Source organism: Leiobunum rupestre, chromosome 10 (assembly GCF_980474605.1).
Source record: "Leiobunum rupestre chromosome 10, qqLeiRupe1.1.hap1, whole genome shotgun sequence".
Lineage (NCBI taxonomy): Eukaryota > Metazoa > Arthropoda > Arachnida > Opiliones > Sclerosomatidae > Leiobunum > Leiobunum rupestre.
The window spans coordinates 46,394,481-46,413,242 of NC_143393.1; the positions used below are offsets into that span (position 1 = coordinate 46,394,481).

The following is an 18,762-nucleotide window of genomic DNA, read 5'->3' on the forward strand; positions in this document are numbered from 1 at the left end:
TTAAAATATAAGGTCGCTCTCGTCATGATATCACGCGTAAGATTGCAGTTTCGGAGGCTCGGAGCAACCCAAAGGAAAAGGCATGAATTTGGTCGCTCCCAAAATAATGCTCCTAAAACGTGGCATTTCTAATAGGCGTTTAAATAAAACATCCTTCAAATAAATCGCCCAGAAGTAATATTTCCGAGAGCTAGGACCTGCAGTTCGATATTCATGGTTGAACACTATTCGTCTGCTCCAGGATTTTAGGGCTACTCTTTTTATTCGTCCTGACAAGGAAATGTTAAGAGATTTTAAACTGATAAAATCGTTTGCTTATCTACTAAAATGGCCACCGGCAGCCATTTCGGAAAAACATTTTTATCCAGACTCGAACTATTCGCCACCACAAAGTAAAATTACGTCATACGCTTACTCTTCTTACCCCAAGGTTCGTAGAGAAAACATTATACACTAGAGAAAAATGTTTACACTTCTTACCCTACTCCGAAATCCCAGAACAAGCAAAAATTGTCCACAAAGAAGGGTTGGGCACTTCGACATTTTGCGTACGGGATTTTGAATTTTAAATTAATTTAATTTTAAATTTTAAGGTTGGATTTTCATGCTAATTTGTGGCAGTGGTGTAATTATAGAGAGGGTACCATTTTCCTATTTTGCATTGGTGACCACCTTTTCTACCTCCGCTACTGAAAATACAGCTCCTAAGAATATGGAAGCCTAACGACGTATTCCTGGTTCTCGAACTAAGGTAAAACGTATAATAATCTTATGGAATATTTTTCCAAGGTCAACAGACTACTTAAATATCAAAATATAGTTTAATTTTTGAAAATAGCATTACAGTTCATTTTAGACGTGTAAAATCCATATACGAAAACATCTAATTCTTTTTGAAAATCATTCTGAAATGCTCGAGGAGTGGTTTTGTAGACTAGATTGTCCTCAATATTTCTATAACAGGAAATAAATTGAACGAGTTAAAAACAAGAATGAAACATATTGATTAATTTACTTCATTTTAAAGGGAATATAACCTCAGGTATTTGGTGTGGAACACCAACGTTTGCTGCTCTGGCCGCTCTTGCCTTTGGCTTTAGGGAAATTTGAAAAATTGAAGAGGTCTTCCATAAAGATTGCTTTGCAGGTTATATTCCCTTTAAATAAATTATATGATATGAACAAAAAAAAACATCCGTGAAACCAAAAGTGACATAATACTCAAAAGTGTGTCAACTCTACCTTTGCGCCCGTTAAAATATTTACTGAGAGGTAGTCTCACAATAGACTACATAACCTACTAGTTGGAATAGTACTAGTAACTGTATATTTAGTCTATGGTCTGGCACGATTTTCTCTCTTCGATTAACTCGCCCGTAGACATATGTTCTAAAACGCCCCACTCGGCGGCGCTGAAGTGGAGAAAATTTCAAATTTTGATGACGTATTTTCCACCCCCTCTACCACTCCCTCTTTTTACTTCGAGACAAGCTCCCATTAAACATTTTACCGTACTGACACACTTTTGGGTCTTAATGTCGCTTTTGGTGAAACTTCATTCTCTTGGCAGTAGATGGCGTTAGTCGTCTATCGTTGCTTTAGTGGAGTTTTATTTTACGTAGGAGCACCGAGCACCAACGCAGTATGGATTTCTATTATTAGTTAATTACATTAATAGGAACTCCATACGCAAAGCAAGAGGGGTCTCACAACTTACGACTCATTAATTTACAAAGAAAAATCAAGCATTTTCGATGTAGGCGGGGCCTGAAGCAAGTTGGTCAATGAGTGGTTCCGCTTCGCTCAATAGCTAATAGCCTAATAGGCCCTTAAATAAAACATATTCAAGGAAATCGCAAAGAAGTAGGAAGTTATAGTGATTGGTGAATTATTGAAATTTTTAACCTGTACAGTACGCAACAAGTGTTTTCTTTTAACAAGGTAGCTGTTTTGACAACGTTCTGTTTACATTTGAATACTTTCCATTATTTCAATGAGGACTTTATAAACAGTCACTTGCATGCAGCGTTGCCAGATGTACCATAATTATTGTACAATTCAATAATTCTAGCTACGAATTTGGGTCCTACCATAATTTTACGAGTGTGCCATATGGTACGCCTTTTTTCAATAACTTTCACAGACCGTACCATATTTTCAATAATCCTGATTGGACACAGCTTATTTTCAATAATTTTCGAACACACTAACATTTTTCTCACAATCAGCCCAAAAGGGTTAATAGTCCCCTTGGTTTAAAATAAATCTTGACATTGACGGTAATTTTATACCTCTCCGAGGGGACTTTCCCCTAGGAGGGGTATTACAATCACCGTGTGTGTCTGTGTTCTCTGCGAACGTGTTCACAGGGTCAAAGTCCAAAAACCGTGTTCGCAGTTTGAAGGTAAAGTTGACAAAACCACCGTGTGACGGTGAGCGTTAACTGATGAATTTGGCGTGAGTTTCGGTTTGTAGTTTTTTTTGACAGGACGGTTGCAACTCAGTTTTATTGGAAAGTGTGTAGTGTGGGAATGTTGAGTCTGTATTCTGGCGGTTGTGGGTGATGAGTTTGTTGTGTATGCGTTTTGTATGTATTGCTGTTTTCTCTCCAACTTCTTCTTTTTGACTTTTGGGACGGACCGAGTGCTGAGGGTTACGATAAACGTCTCAACGTCCAAATGGCAGGGTTTCCACCAATTGTTTACGGTATTCGCATCGGGCGGGATTCGAACCCGAGCCCTCCTGCATGATAGGCGAGTGTTCTACCACAGAACCACCGATACAAATCGGTTTAATGACAATTATAAGCTCAGCGGAAGAGTATATTAATAGTTTTTAAAGTAAATTTTTTTACGTATGAAAATTTAATGGTCAAATCTTGTTTTAGCGCAGTCAGCAGATAAGATGGTTAAAGTTGTTTGTAATTTATTTGGTTTTTTCAGTCGTATATTTTTTATCTATTGTGTGTTTAGCGTATTTAGTTTTCCAGCGTAATGGTACATTTATGAAGATAATTTCGAGTTGTATACATCGTGCTCTTACATTTATGTTGGTCTTGTTTTTAACTGGGTCGTCATTACTTCGTAATTTATTTTAAGCGTTTTCTCGACGGATTAAGATGTTTAATGCAGTTCATCAATTGGGTTTGTTTGTTTTTATTTATAAAGAGCCCTAACTATTTCGTCTACGGTCATTTATGGTACGTCGTTAGCCGTGTTTTGCTAACGGTAAGGTGTTTTTCGTTTTTCCTTTCACGTAATTTTTTAATCTTTCAATATTTGGGTTTATTTATTCTTGATTTCGAAGTATTTGGATTAACTTGTTCCTTGGTTTAATCTAAGACCATTTACACCTGGACTGCAATGAAGGTAGGCGTTGTTGTTAGGCTAGTGTCGCCGCTACCCCAACGCCACCATCGTTATTTAGAGGCAACTCTCGTCCACAGGGGAATTCGGGCTGAAAAAACGCGTTCACTTCGCGCTCCTCCAATTTTCGGCCGATATTTACGGCGTCAAGAGAAACAAGTTCACCAAGAAGGCGATAATATTATCGTGCCACACTTATTTAGTACTTCTGACCATATACGGCTTCGATAAGTAAGTGCCACACTTATTTATTTCTTCTGACCATACACGGTTTCGATAAGAAAGTGCCACTTTTATTTATGACTTCTAGCCAAACACGGTTTCGATAAGTAAGTGTCACACTTATTTATAACTTCTGACCATACACGGCTTCGATAAGAAAGTGCCACACTTATTTATTACTTCTGGTAAATACACGACTTCGATAAGAAAGTTCCACACGCTATCGCAGTGTTGTGTACACATTTCATTGGACGAGCCTTAAAGGCACACTGTCAAGGGCATTTGTTTTTTAAATTGATGTTGAGCTTCCATTTTGTTTTAATCCAGGCGGCGCCAGCGTCGCGATGCGACGCTCTAGAACTAACAAGGAGACGACCCGAGGTGGTTCTCACCGATTTGGTTCAAAGTTGGAGGATTGTTAGACCTAGATGTAACATGATACCCGTTAAAGGGAAAAGTTACGCTGGGCTTCCGTTTTGCCATGGCAACCAAAAATGTTTTTGACAACATAAAATGAGAAAAAGTCTATGTAAAATAACATGCGAAAATTACAAATTCTAAAACTCCAATAATTCAAAAAAAAATATTTTTAAAAAAATTGTAAATTTTACATTTTTGGATTACTTTGTAGAAATAGGGGGGAATAAAAACCATTTAGGGTGAGCTCGAGCTAATTTGAATAAATAGGTCAAAATTTTAGGTATAATACAAAATATTGGTAAAACTTATAACTGCCATATATTTTCGCCGATAAATCTTTAAATTGCTACATTACATTATCTGAACGATGTATACAGATTTTTAGATTTCGATAGAAAAACGACGCCATTTTATAAAATGGCGGATACAAATATAAATCATGGTGCAATAAGTTAGGTAATTTGTATCCGATTAACCTAAGATTTTCTACGTTACATTATCTACCCGAATGAATTCGTACTATAGATTTTTATAGAAACCCGACACCATTTTGGAAAATGGCGGATATCAATAAAACTCATCGTGCGATAAGTTCCGTAAATATTCGTCGATTAATCAGAAATTTTCTACGTTTCATTATCTGCCCGAGTTAATTAGACCTATGGGTTTTCCAATAATAATCCGACACCATTTTGAAATATGGTGGATATAAATATACCTTATGATGCGATAACTGCCGAGATTATTTGTCGATTTACGTGAAATTTTCTACATTACATTATCTAATCGAATAAATAAGCCCCTTACACTGTGATAGAAATATGACGGCATTTTACAAAATGGCAGATATCAATATCTCATAATGCGATAATAATTTCCCGAGTTACCAATAATTTCCCGAGTTACCAATAATTTCCCGAGTTACCAATAATTTCCCGAGTTACCAATAATTTCCCGAGTTACCAATAATTTCCCGAGTTACCAATAATTTCCCGAGTTACCAATAATTTCCCGAGTTACCAATAATTTCCCGAGTTACCAATAATTTCCCGAGTTACCAATAATTTCCCGAGTTACCAATAATTTCCCGAGTTACCAATAATTTCCCGAGTTACCAATAATTTCCCGAGTTACCAATAATTTCCCGAGTTACCAATAATTTCCCGAGTTACCAATAATTTCCCGAGTTACCAATAATTTCCCGAGTTACCAATAATTTCCCGAGTTACCATTAGTTTCAAGAATTACTATTAGTTTCAAGAATTACCAATAATTTCCAGAATAACAAAATATTTCCCAAATTACCAATTATTTCCCAAATTACCAATTATTTCCCAAATTACCAATTATTTCCCAAATTACAAATTATTTCCCAAATTATTAATAATTTTCCAAATTACCCAAAATTTCCGGAATTACAACCATTTTCTGCTTTACCAATAATTTCCCGAATTACCAATAATTCTACAATGCCAATTGAACTAATTTAATAATATTTCAATTTACCCAAATTATGCCTAAATGATATATTTAACCATAATTATTTTCTATTAATCCAATGATATAAGAACTTACCCAATATTATTGGATTTTGCCGAAATGTATTAAAATTTACCCATTTTATCTGAAGTTTCCTATAATTTTTTTAACAATAACAATACAGAATTTATCGCACCAAGGGTTACATTTATGGGCGTTATTTTTAAAAACGGACTATTTCTCTCAAAAGAAATAGGACTAATTTACTCGGTCAGTAATAGAAAATTTCAGAATAGTTGACGAATAATTACGGAACTTCTCATACATGCGCCATTTGGCAAAATGGCTTCGGAATTCTTTCATAATAGAAAGCACTTTTTTATTCGATCATTTAATGAAACAGAAAAATTCTGATTTACCGTCGAATAATTATGGAACTTATATGACATCCGCCATTTTCCAAAATGGCCTCGAATTTTATTAAAATTAATAGGATTATCTTTAATAGGTAATGTAAAGTAGAAAAAGTAATTGGACAAATAATTTCGGCAGTTATCGCATTATGAGATATTGATATCTGCCATTTTGTAAAACGTCGTTAGATTTCTATCACAATGTAAGGGGCTTATTTATTCGGTCAGATAATGTAATATAGAAAATTTCACGTAAATCGACAAATAATCTCGGCAGTTATCGCATCATAAGGTATATTTATATCCACCATATTTCAAAATGGCGTCGGATTATTATTGGAAAACCCATAGGTCTAATTAACTCGGGCAGATAATGAAACGTAGAAAATTTCTGATTAATCGACGAATATTTACGGAACTTATCGCACGATGAGTTTTATTGATATCCGCCATTTTCCAAAATGGTGTCGGATTACTATAAAAATCTATAGTACAAATTCATTCGGGCAGTTAATGTAACGTAAAATCTTAAGTTAATCGGATATAAATTACCTAACTTATTGCACCATGATTTATATTTGTATCCGCCATTTTATAAAATGGCGTCGTTTTTCTATCGAAATCTAAAAATCTGTTTACATCGTTCAGATAAAGTAATTTAGAAATTTTAAGATTTATCGGCGAAAATATATGGCAGTTATCACGGCATAAGTTTTATAAATATTTTGTATTATATCTTAAATTTCAACCTAATTATTTAAATTAGCTCGAGCTCACCCTAAATGGTTTTTATTCCCCCCTATTTCTAAAAAGTAATCCAAAAATGTAAAATTTACAATTTAAAAAATTTTTTTTTTTTGAATTATTGGAGTTATTATTCGCATGTTATTTTACATAGACTTTTTCTCATTTTATGTTGTCAAAAACATTTTTGGTTGCCATGGCAAAACGGAAGCCCAGCGTAACTTTTCCCTTTAACGGGTTTCATGTTACATCTAGGTCTAACAATAATCCAACTATGAACCAAATCGGTGAGAACCACCTCGGGTCGTCTCCTCGTAAGTTCATCTTTCACCTAAGAAGGATCTATTTCCGTTTGATTAATCCATGATAGATCCTTCTTAGGTGGCCATTTTACGAAAAGGGGGGGGGGGAGACAATTTCCGAATTTTCCCCTTCCGACGGCAGAAGGCGCTCTCTCGTTCCGTGGCGCCTAATTCAAGTTAACCGATACTGCTCTGCGTGATTTGAAGCTGTAAGTGCGAGTTTGTCACCACTACTAGGTAACTGTTTCTCATTTTCTTTTTCCCCGCACCTTTCATACAGAGAGGTCACTTCGTCGGACTCTCTACTATTTTAAACCGAAAATTCACCTTCCTCGAGACCTTACGTGTACTAGCAGCTAACCTCGTTTATTCTCTCCGTTGTCTCCGTAGAACATTTTTATAGGTTAACCGATAATTCTCTTCGGGATTTGGAGCAGTAAGCGCGCCTTTGCGACCGCTACGAGGTGACTGATTTCCAGTTTTCTCCGCCACTTCTCTTTCAGAGAAGTTACCCGTGGACCTCTCTGCAATGTCGAACGGTTCTCTCCCGCCTTTACGGGCACTACTAGCTAAGAGAGCACGAACCGTTCGCCCCCTAAAGAAGGGTGATATAAAAAGGGGGGGTTGCTGCATGTTAGTGGATTACTATCGCGGATTTTCTCCACTTGGTGGTGTTTTGTACCGGACACTCTGAAATGTTTCCTATGTAATGATTTTCACAGTCACAAGGAATTTTATAGCCCTCTATATTTTTCTTTGGTCTATTTTTAACGAAATCCATTTTAAATTATTATTATTATTATTATTATTTTTATTTATTAACTTTAATTATTTCAGCTATCTTTTAGTTTTTTGGGTAATTGATTTTATATATTTAGCTTTTTTTAATAAAATGCTTTAAATTCGGAATTTTTCAGTGTTAAATACTTTGTTTTGCGCTTTAGTTAAGTTCATAGATTAATTCTTGTTTGTCACGTAGTTTATTTTATCGACAAATTTATCTTTCCATCTTTCGGAGCTCTTGTAGTTTGACGCTGGTTTAAAAACGCGAACATTTAAGTTCATAGATCAATTCTTGTTTGTCGCGTACTTCATTTTATCAAAGATAATATAGAATTCTAGATTCGAATTCTTAGATCATTTTGATTGACGTTTTTGTCACTTCCGGCATGTGACCTCCGAAAAATCAGCTTCCGTCGGTCCCTGTAAGAGCGCGTCTTCAAAGTTGGCGGTGGTCTTGTCTATAGTCGGATACCATGGTAACTATAGAGCAAATCGTTTCAGAGTCCTGCAGGAAGTGGTTAAACGCTATTGACTACGCGCGAGGCAGTCATTTCGAATCAAGGGTACGATGTTTATATTATCAAGAATGTATTTATTTATACTCAGGGAGTATGAATATGTCGAGATTATTTTTAGCGTTTCTCCAATTCCACCCGTTGGGGCCCCCGGTATGCTCCTCCGCTTTAAAGAAATCAAATAATTCTGCAATCTCATTGGTTCTTAAAAATTACGTTTTTCGACGCGATTAACGCTGCTGCAAGGACTCAAAAAATAAGACCGCCTACCCCCCCCCCCCCTTAGCGTGACGGGGTTAGGGCCTCAACGTGTCCGCGTCGATAGTCTCGACTTATTCATTCTCTCTGAGTATAAATAAATACATTCTTGATATTATCTTTGATATTATTGACAATTAATCTTTTCCATTTTTCAGAGATCTCTTGTAGATTGACGTTGGTTTAAATACGTGAACAAAAAAGAAAAACAACTAGTTATTTCCGGAACCACTCTTTTGAGTCCTGATTGGTTGAAATTTGGAATCATTCTACCATTTCTCCATGATTCATCCTTATAAGATGGACTCTACGAAGAAGAAACCGTTTTCTGAATTATTTTTGCCAATAGGCGCTTACATAAATCATCCTCCCAGGAAATCACCAAGAAGTAATATTTCCGAGAGCCAGGACCCGCAATGTATTGTTTATATAATGCTTGTTGAAATAATGGACACTTTTCACCTGTAAACAGAACGTCGTGTTTTTGCCAAGCCTTAATATGTCAAAAAAGCTACCTGCATGGTTAAAAGGGAACGCCATGGGGAACGCTTGTTGCTGCCGTAAAGGTGAAAAATTTCCATTATTTTAACAAGCACTATATCCCAGTTCATTGCACTCACAAGGAGACTACCTGAGGTGTTACACACCAATTTTGTTCAAACTCGGGGCATTGGTAGACCTTCATGTAACTTGAAAAATCCTAAAGGGATTTTATTCAATGGGCAACGGGTTTGCCATGCCAACGAAAATGTTTTTGACAACTTAAAATGGAAATTTTCCCATTGAAAATAACATGGGTTTTGACCGATTCCAAGGGCCCCTATGAAACATTTTACAAAATTGAAAAAAAAAATAAAATACCAAAATTATAAAAAAATTGATAAAAATTGACGAAAAAAATCAAAATTGGTCACATTTTTATCAATTTTTTTATTTTTTTCACAGGGAAATCGGTCAAAATCCCATGTTATTTTATGTTGTCAAAAACATTTTTCGTTGCCATGCCAAACTCGTTGCCCATTGAATAAAATCCCTTTAGGATTTTTACCTCTCCGAGGGGACAAAGTCCGTGCGTACGTAGTTTCTCGAAATTTCTGCGTTCGCAGTTTCTCGAAGGGATGGCAAAACCACCGTGTGACGGTGAGCGTTAACGGATTGATTTGCGGTTGGGTTTGGTTTGGTTGGTCTTTTTTCGTCAACGCTCACCGTCGCGACAGTTTTAATTCTGTATATTTCCTTATTGTAATGTTTATGTGTAGGTTGTGAATGTTGAGTTCAGCTAGGCTAATACCCAAGGCACCACCTTAGGCCTAAGTCGTCAAGCGACTTTTGAAGCCATTAATTCAGGTGGCCGGGTTACAATGCGTAGGAGGGTGGTGGCAAGCCCTGCATGCCACGCGAGCCAACAGCTCCCTACACTAACTATTGCCGTTAACCTCAACAAGTTTTTATGGAAGGGGAAACCGAAGATCTCGGGGGAAAACCCCTTAAACCAGTGGGGAGAGAACTTGCCAATTCAACGCGGAAGGAATTGTTCCGAGTTTTAACCCTGTGGTACAAGCTGGGATCGAACCCGGCTCCTCTTGCTGCGAGGTGAAAGTGCTAACCACTCCGCCACCCCACTTCGTGTTCTGAATGTTGAATTCGTGTTGTGAAAGTTATGAATGTTGTGGGTGTGGAGTTGGTTGTGTTTATGTTATGATGGTTGTGTATGTTGAGTCTGTTGTGTTTGTATGGGCGTTTTGTCTCCAACTTCTTCTTAATGACTTTGGGACGGACCGAGTGCTGAGTGTTATGCAACCTCTCAACGTCCAATGGCAGGGTTTCCACCAATTGTACACGGTATTCGTCTTAGTATCAATTTGCAATTATATTAATCTTATATTTAATTAAATATTTATAAATTATATTAATCTTATATTTAATTAAATATTTATAGATTATATTCATCTTATATTTAATTAAATATTTATAGATTATATTAATCTTATATTTAATTAAATATTTATAGATTATATTAATCTTATATTTAATTAAATATTTATAGATTATATTAATCTTATATTTAATTAAATATTTATAGATTATATTAATCTTATATTTAATTAAATATTTTAGTATTTTAATGTAAAATTTGATCGTGATCAGGAATTGAACTCGGGTCGCATTGTAATAATGCGGATAGTTCACCGCCGAGCCATTGACTTCCTTAGGGATAATATTCAAGTAAAGGAACAATTATGATAAGGCGGGTTTTTTACTAAACGGATCATTACAATATCTGTATATATTGTTTATTGAACTTTGTTTATTTATTCTTTGGTACGGTTTTTTGTTTTGTTTTAAATTTTTGTTAAATTCTTAACAAAATTTCGTTAAAACACAAAAAGTAGTTCATTGTTACCTTTTAATAACGCCTAGAAAAAGGATAATTATTCAAAACTCCCGCGCCACCGTGTGGAGAACTATCAATCAAACCGGGTAAAAAATATAATCTCTTCAATAGTTGATTTTATAAAATGTCTTTACGCTTGCCCAACTTGTTGAAATGTTGCCCTCGAATAGTTCAGCCAATGCCTAAGAATGAGTTCATAAACTCTTTAGTGGGAGAGAAAACGGATCCACAGCTGAAGCGGGGAGGCAACATTTCAACAAGATGGCCAAGATTATATTATAAAAAGAACTATTTTTCAAACTTTAGTCAAATCTCGACGGGTCAAAAAAAAAACAATTATAGGTATATAAGGCCGTTGCCGTCATTTTAGAAGAGTTAGTCTTTCTTAGTTCTTGGCTGTCAGTCGAATTACTACAGGACGGGGTCCTGGTGTCGGTCAAAAGTTATGAGGTAACTTTGCGGTTTTAATTAGTATGTTCGGTCTTCGGTCAAGAAAAGAGTTAAATTGTGTTTCGCGTTTGGAACGTTAGAGAATGGACTTAAGTGTATGAACAGTGCGTGTTTAAGACTGAAAGTGTTAAAGTAATTGTGAACTAACTCAATGCAGCTGTAAGATACAATTGATTGTTATTATTTTTTGAATTGGAATAACCAAATTATACCCTTGAAATTATCAACTCAACCTGTGAGGCTAATTAAGTAGATTGGAAGTAATTAGTAGCGAACAGCTCTCAGCTGTTAATTAAAACAGAGTTTATAGTTAGGTAGTTTGAATTGAGTTAAAATTACTCAGTATAATATATGATATTTACTTAAGTGTAAGTGTGTTTTGGTTTATTTTTCAATCACCATGAACTAAGACAAATCTAGTCTTAGACACTTGAGTACCAGTTCTGTACAATTATTATTATTATTATTATTATTGATGAAAGTTAAATCGAGAACGTTCCATAGACTGTTCTGAATAAAAATAAACATTTATAATTTTGCATAATTCTGGTTGCCATTTTATTTTCTAATCACTCGCCCACAACATTACAGTTCTGGCAATGCCGAATCAAATACATTTTCGATATAACGGCGACGGGAAATTATTCTCGTAAAGTTATCGCGTGGCCCTAGGGAATATTCTTTAAACAAAATTTCGATAAACTATCGTTTAATTAAAATCGGCCCGATTCCGTTAAAATTATAAACTAAAAAGCGAACGGTCGTTATAATCCCCTTGTAGATATTTCTTTCATTAAAATTTGCTTTGTATTATATTCAACTGATAAACTTGTACTGTAAAAAGGGTTTAATTCAATTGTGCATTGTTATAGTACGTCTAACTCACTGTTGTAACTACTTAACTTATGATATTCTGAATAAATTAAAATTGGTCGTTTCGTCTCAATTATTATAATTATAATTTTATACCGGGCGGGATAGAACTGGGATAACATTTTTAACAAATAACTCTAAATTGCGGAGGGTTATCTAGAGAAATTAATACCACTAGGGACAATTCTTCCGAGGAGAGGTATATTTTGGCTTGCCAACTTGTTCAAGTTACATGAAGGTCTACCAATCCCCCGAGTTTGAACAAAATCGGTGTGGAACACCTCGGGTAGTCTCCTTGTCGGTGTAACGATTCACCTTTCTGACACACTTTTGGGTCCTATGTTGCTTTTGGTAAAAGTGATTTCGAGTATATTTTTATTGACATTTTTAATTTTACCAAGAACGTATTTATTTATACGTAAGTCCATAAGTGTATAATATTGTTTCATAAATGTGACACTTCCTATTCTTCACGTGCAAATATTTTCCTGAGAGCTATTCACAAGACAGACTGCATTACGGGCTTCGTCGCCGTTTTGAGTTCGCTTGCTAATGCGTCACATCACACGTAGCCTTTGACAGCGCCTCGCTAGGGGGATAATTTCTTGTAATACGTCACTCCGTTACTAGCTCTCAGTAAAATATTCCCCAAAGTTTTATGGTAGGTCTTAGGGAACCAATGAGATAATTAGCTGATTTAATTTGGGTAGGAGGTTTTTCCTTAAGCGTGAAGGGTATGGTCAGTAATGCTAACTAAAATTCGAAGTGTTGTTAATTTTCCGGAAAAATAAAATGCGAAAAATTGAAACATAAATTAATTTTTAAAGGTTTTTACTGTTTTTAAATTTTTATCGCTATAAAATGTCTAATATCAGTAAACATACTACAAAAAATTAATAGTGTTATATTGTTAATCAGTTTAAACTAGTCTAGAGGTTTAGTTTTACTTTCAGATTCGAAAAAATGAGGCGAAAATGCCGCTTTATTTAAATTGGAAAACAATACAGGGTGTAACGGATAAGAGTACCGAAACTTTTATATTGTATTCTATGGGTCCCTACGAGTTTAAAATGTCAAATGAACCATGATCCTAAAAAGCCCCGTTTCAGAGTTACGAGCTCCCCAAAATTAGCCTATAAAAACATCGAAATCAACGCAAATGTGAAATCTTTATGCTTCCTTGACCCCAATTGTTTTCATTAATTTATCGGTTGTTTTTTAGCAATAAAGTGATAAACAGATTGTCGAATATCAAAAGATCATCAAGAGATCGTTCAGAAGTATGCTACGCCAGATTTTGAACTTACTAAATTTAAGCTGAGAAGATTGACTAATTATTAAATATTTCAAGTTAATGATAACATCAGCTAAGCCGTAGTAGTGATTGATACGAAAAAACAAGGATACAATGAAATTGTCATCTTTTTTAATAAAAACAAAAAATATTATTTATAACAACTGTTCAAAATGGGCACAAACGACAACGTCGTAAAAATGATTGACAAACTTTACTTCAATTTGAAACTACGTTTAAATTTTCGGCTTTAAAAAAACCGTTTGTCTAGAAAGTTTCAGTTACTTACAATTTTCAACGATGAGCCAAGTACAAGTACTCGTCAAGTTGGAAGGCAGCTGGTCGTAAATCATGTCATTCCGTGGAGAATTCTGCATGAGCATCGTTATCACCTTTTGTGACCTTTACCACCTTCGACACGAAGCCGACTTTCCCGAGGGGCAGGTCACTTCCATTTTTGGTGCATCTTAATCATAGTAAAATGATTAAATCAGGGTAATCAAGATTAAAAAATTTAATCGAGATTATAAAATCTAATTACGATTTAATCCATCTAATCACAATTTAAACGTGATTTAATTATTCTAATCATGATATATTCTTTTTAATCAGGATTTAATAATTTTAATCAGATTTAATCATTTCAATCAGATTTAATCATTCAATCATTCTTAAATCAGATTTAATCATTCAATCATTCTTAAATCAGATGTAAACATTCTAACCATCATTAAACGTGATTTAAGCATTCTAATCATGATCTAATCTTTTTAATCATGATCTAATCTTTTTAATCATGATCTAATCTTTTAAATCATGATCTAATCTTTTTAATCAGGATTTAATCTTTTTAATCATGATCTAATCTTTTTAATCATGATCTAATCTTTTTAATCATGATCTAATCTTTTTAATCATGATCTAATCTTTTTAATCATGATGTAAACTTTTAAATCATGATCTAATCTTTTTAATCAGGATTTAATCTTTTTAATCAGGATTTAATCTTTTTAATCATGATCTAATCTTTTTAATCATGATCTAATCTTTTTAATCATGATCTAATCTTTTTAATCATGATCTAATCTTTTTAATCATGATCTAATCTTTTTAATCATGATCTAATCTTTTAAATCATGATCTAATCTTTTTAATCAGGATTTAATCTTTTTAATCATGATCTAATCTTTTTAATCATGATCTAATCTTTTTAATCATGATCTAATCTTTTAAATCATGATCTAATCTTTTTAATCAGGATTTAATCATTTTAATCAGGATTTAATCATTTTAATCCGATTTAATCATTTAAACATGATTAAATCAGATTTAAACATTCTAAACATGATTTTAAGTGATGCAATCAACATAATCGTGATTAAATCGAATTTAATCAAAATAATCACGGTTAAATTGGATTTAATCTTTCGAGGGGTGCATCGTTAATCAAGGAAGTGACCTGCCCCTCGGACTTTCCTCGCCGTATCAACTTCTGCCAGTAGTTTGTGGATAGTCCACAGGATGATCCGCAGTTCCCAAGTATCATCCTAGCACGCGATGAGGTTAATTTATCCCGAGCTGATATTCTCAATTTGCACAATAACCACCAGTGGAGTCAAAACAACCCTCACGGAGCTGTTGTCGCATCGCACCAAGAGAAATTCAGTCTCAACACCTGGTGGGGCATTTAGTGGGATTGTACTTCCTTCCGCCTAGGCTAAATGGAGAGTCGTACCTAGAATTTCTTCAACGAGCCTTACCAGTGCTGCTGGAGGACGTTCCGTTAGCGACTAGACAGCGAATGTGGTCGCACGATGGAGTGCCACCAAATTTTCGCCGTGCCGTAAGAGATCATCTTGATGCGACCTTTCCTTTGAGGTGGGTAGGACGAGGAGGAGCCATTCCCTGGCCGCCACGATCTCCCGCTTTGAACCCACGCGATTTTTATCTTTGCGGACATCTCAAAGACTTGGTCTACAAAACCGAAGTCCAAGATGTCGACGACTTACGGCAGCGCAAAATTGATGGACGTAATACACCAGAAATTTTTGAAAACTTTCGTCAATCATTTTTACGACGTTGTCGTTTGTGTGGCCATTTTGAACTGTTGTTGTAAATATTTTTTTGTATTTATTAAAAAAGATAACAATTTAATTATGTGTCCTTGGTTTTGGCGTATCACTGACTACTAGGGTTTAGCTGATGTTATCTTTAACTTGAAAGATTTAATAATTAATCAATCTCTCCAGCTTGAATTTAGTAAGTTCAAAATCTGGCGGTGCATACTTCTGAACGATCCCTTAATAATCTTTTGATATTCGACAATCTGTTTATCACTTTATTACTAAAAAACAACTGATAAATTAATGAAAACAATTGGGGTCAAGGAAGCATAAAGATTTCACATTTGCGTTGATTTCGATGTTTTGCTAATTTTGGAGAGCTCGTAACTCTGAAACGGGGCTTTTTAGGACCATGGTTTATTAGATATTTTAAACTCATAAGGAGCCATAGAATACAATATAAAAGTTTCGGTACTCTTATCCGTTACACCCTGTATATTAGACTAATCATGGAATTAAAACTTTTTTTTCGGAAAAATATGGAAAATTTCCGGAAAAAAGGCCTTGCAACACTAAAAATTCGTATCATTATAGTAATTTTCCCCATGTGTAAATAAATACAGGATTGGTTTTACCTTTTGAAATAACATACCTGGAAAATAGTGCAATTTCCCTGGTGCTTAGATCGCCTGTAGCCAATCGCGCTCCCAAATTGCAAGCTCGAACCAGCCGATCTCGCGTGTCACGCCCGGAATTTCCGCTTCCAGCATCGCTTCTCTTCACTGAGGCTACGGTTAAAAGCTGAACAAAAATATATCTCGTAATAATTATTCATAAAATCTTCAATCAATTTTCTTATAATCCTTGTGCTATTGAAAATGTTACCATGGAAACTAAATCCTGGTTACGCTATTGTTTCTAAAGTAAGGCTGCCACCATTGAATTGGGAATAATACTGCTAGAATTCCAATTACGATTTTGGTTGCCATGGTTACGCGGGACCTGTTCTGATAAGACTGTACGAAATTCATCTTTATAATTAGGCGGTAGCGCCATCTATATTTTGTAAAGTTACATGGCTAAAAATAAATAATTGTTAGCTAACTCACCGTAACTTGAGTTAAAAAGGATCGTGTTGACAGAATAAAATTATTTTTAAACAACTTCCAAGGTTTGTTGTTACGATAAATCATACATTTCAATTTCACATCAGATTCGCGAAAAAATTCAATTGTAATATAGTTGCCACCACTAGAGACAGATGCCGCCACGGTAGAACGATAAAGTTGAATAAGTCTCCTAGACTCTCCTTATTGAACGAAATTGGTCCCGCGCCAGTCAGATTTAGTTGTACCTCTATTTATTCCCAACTCACTGGCTGCCACGGCTCGTTTCCAAGAACCGAAGAAAAGTGGAACCGGAACCGAACCGAAAAGTAGTAGGTACAGAACCGAATCAAGAACCGAAATTAAATTTGGAGACAAAACTGTAAACTGCATCAAACTTGTTTCTTCTGTTGTTCCTTAACATGTACTTGATAAATTACGGGAACTCATTTTTCGGAGCAGATTATCTAAAAGTAAAACTAACTCGCGAAGCTATTTTAGCTTACTTCTCCATTTCCACATATTTGGAAGTAGCGAAGAAATAAAATTAAAAAGTTTAAACAAAATGAAATTTGGTAATTTCTACATTAAACGGTGTTTCTATCCGATTAAGCCACTAGACGTAATAGTCGGTAGTTAAGTGTCAATAAACTGGCTGCTAGTGCCCAAATCCCCCATATTTTGTCGTTGTTTGCACAGGAGCACCATCTAGCTTCTTTACACTGACAAGGAGACTACCCGAGGTGTTTATCTCCAATTTTGTTCAAACTCGGGTGGTAATTAGACCTTCATGTAACTTGAAAATCCCTAAAAGGGTGGACAAGAATGGGCTTTCGTTTTGCCATGGCAACCAAAAATGTTTTTCACAACTTGAACTATGTCTTCAATGCCATTCGAAATTATCCCCTGAAACGTTAAGTGCACAGTCTAATTAGACGGAAAAGCTGCGTTTGAGCCGTTTTAAATTGTTTAATAAGAATTATATAAAATAAACGCCAAAAACCAAGATATCACTCTGAAGTGTTCGTAAGCTATAGTGATAAAATACGTGAATAAGTAGAAAAAACCATAATGAATAGGGATAAAAAAGCTAAACCCTAAACAAATTTGAAGATATTTAAAAACTTACAAATAGCTCGTACCAATAAGTCTTCGAGCAAACAAAAGACGCGAATCTCGGACCAAATAGATCTTCGAGTGGAAAACTTCATGAAAATTTCGTAAGCTAGAGACTACTTGCACTACGGTATCCCAACTCTTCGCGGGGCAGGGTTTGAATGACCTTGAGGACATGGATTAGGGTCATTGATATTTTTATTGTCCGATGATTCCGCATGCTCGATTCAAATTACCTATGGCAAAAATTTTTTTTTTGCCATAGGTAATTTATAGTGAACACCCACACATTCAAATAAAACGGATCCTATAAATATTGGTCATTAAAATAAAACGTGACTTACGGGCAACAGCGTCAGAAATGAGTAAATTAAGAAAGGGTTGATGTCTGCCCCAAGCTTCAAATTCAGGTTGATCGGTTTCACGTGGACGCTGAGTGAAAATGGCGCCGCGATGTTGAAGCCATCGGCGTACAAGGATAGTTTCAACAACGGTAGGTCCAAGAGTGTGATACTTAGCAGTGATAGAGACAACCCAACAAATTTTGATACGCGCATATTTTCTCCATGAATCCTGGATCTGTTAAAAAACGCGGTTAGTTCAGTTTTATTTATAGCTTTGCCGAACGCCACCATAGAGTAACCCACTCGCAAAGAGTGGAAGGGCATGAAACATTAATCCTCAAGGGCAAACTTGTTTTGGAGGCGTGAATAAATATAGTCCGAGAAGCGATGGTGTTGTTTTTACATTTTTTAGAGTATAAACTTACTTTTTTATACAGATATGGTACATGCACTTTAGGCCAACTTGTTTGTTTCACGCCAGGAAAAACAAGTCTTTGCGTACGAAAAGTGTTAACAAGTTTCGCTGATAGCTTTCCACTCTATGTGAGTGGTTTACTCTATGGCCCCCACTATTAGATGGACACTTTTTACTTGTTCTGGGATTTCGGAGAGAGTAAGAA

The 18,762-nt window shown here is 35.3% G+C and overlaps 1 protein-coding gene across 1 annotated transcript; it reads right to left on the reverse strand.

Moving 5' to 3' along the window:
* Nucleotides 1–821: 821 nt before the first annotated feature.
* On the reverse strand, nt 822–18,371 carry LOC149926050 (uncharacterized). Its single transcript, XM_090161852.1, has 3 exons — nt 18,143–18,371; nt 16,229–16,377; nt 822–954 (listed from the first exon to the last, which is right to left on the reverse strand). The coding sequence occupies exons 1-3, from the start codon at nt 18,353–18,355 to the stop codon at nt 822–824; spliced, it is 495 nt and encodes a 164-aa protein (XP_090017978.1). The 5' UTR covers nt 18,356–18,371.
* Between the last annotated feature and the right edge of the window lie 391 nt (nt 18,372–18,762).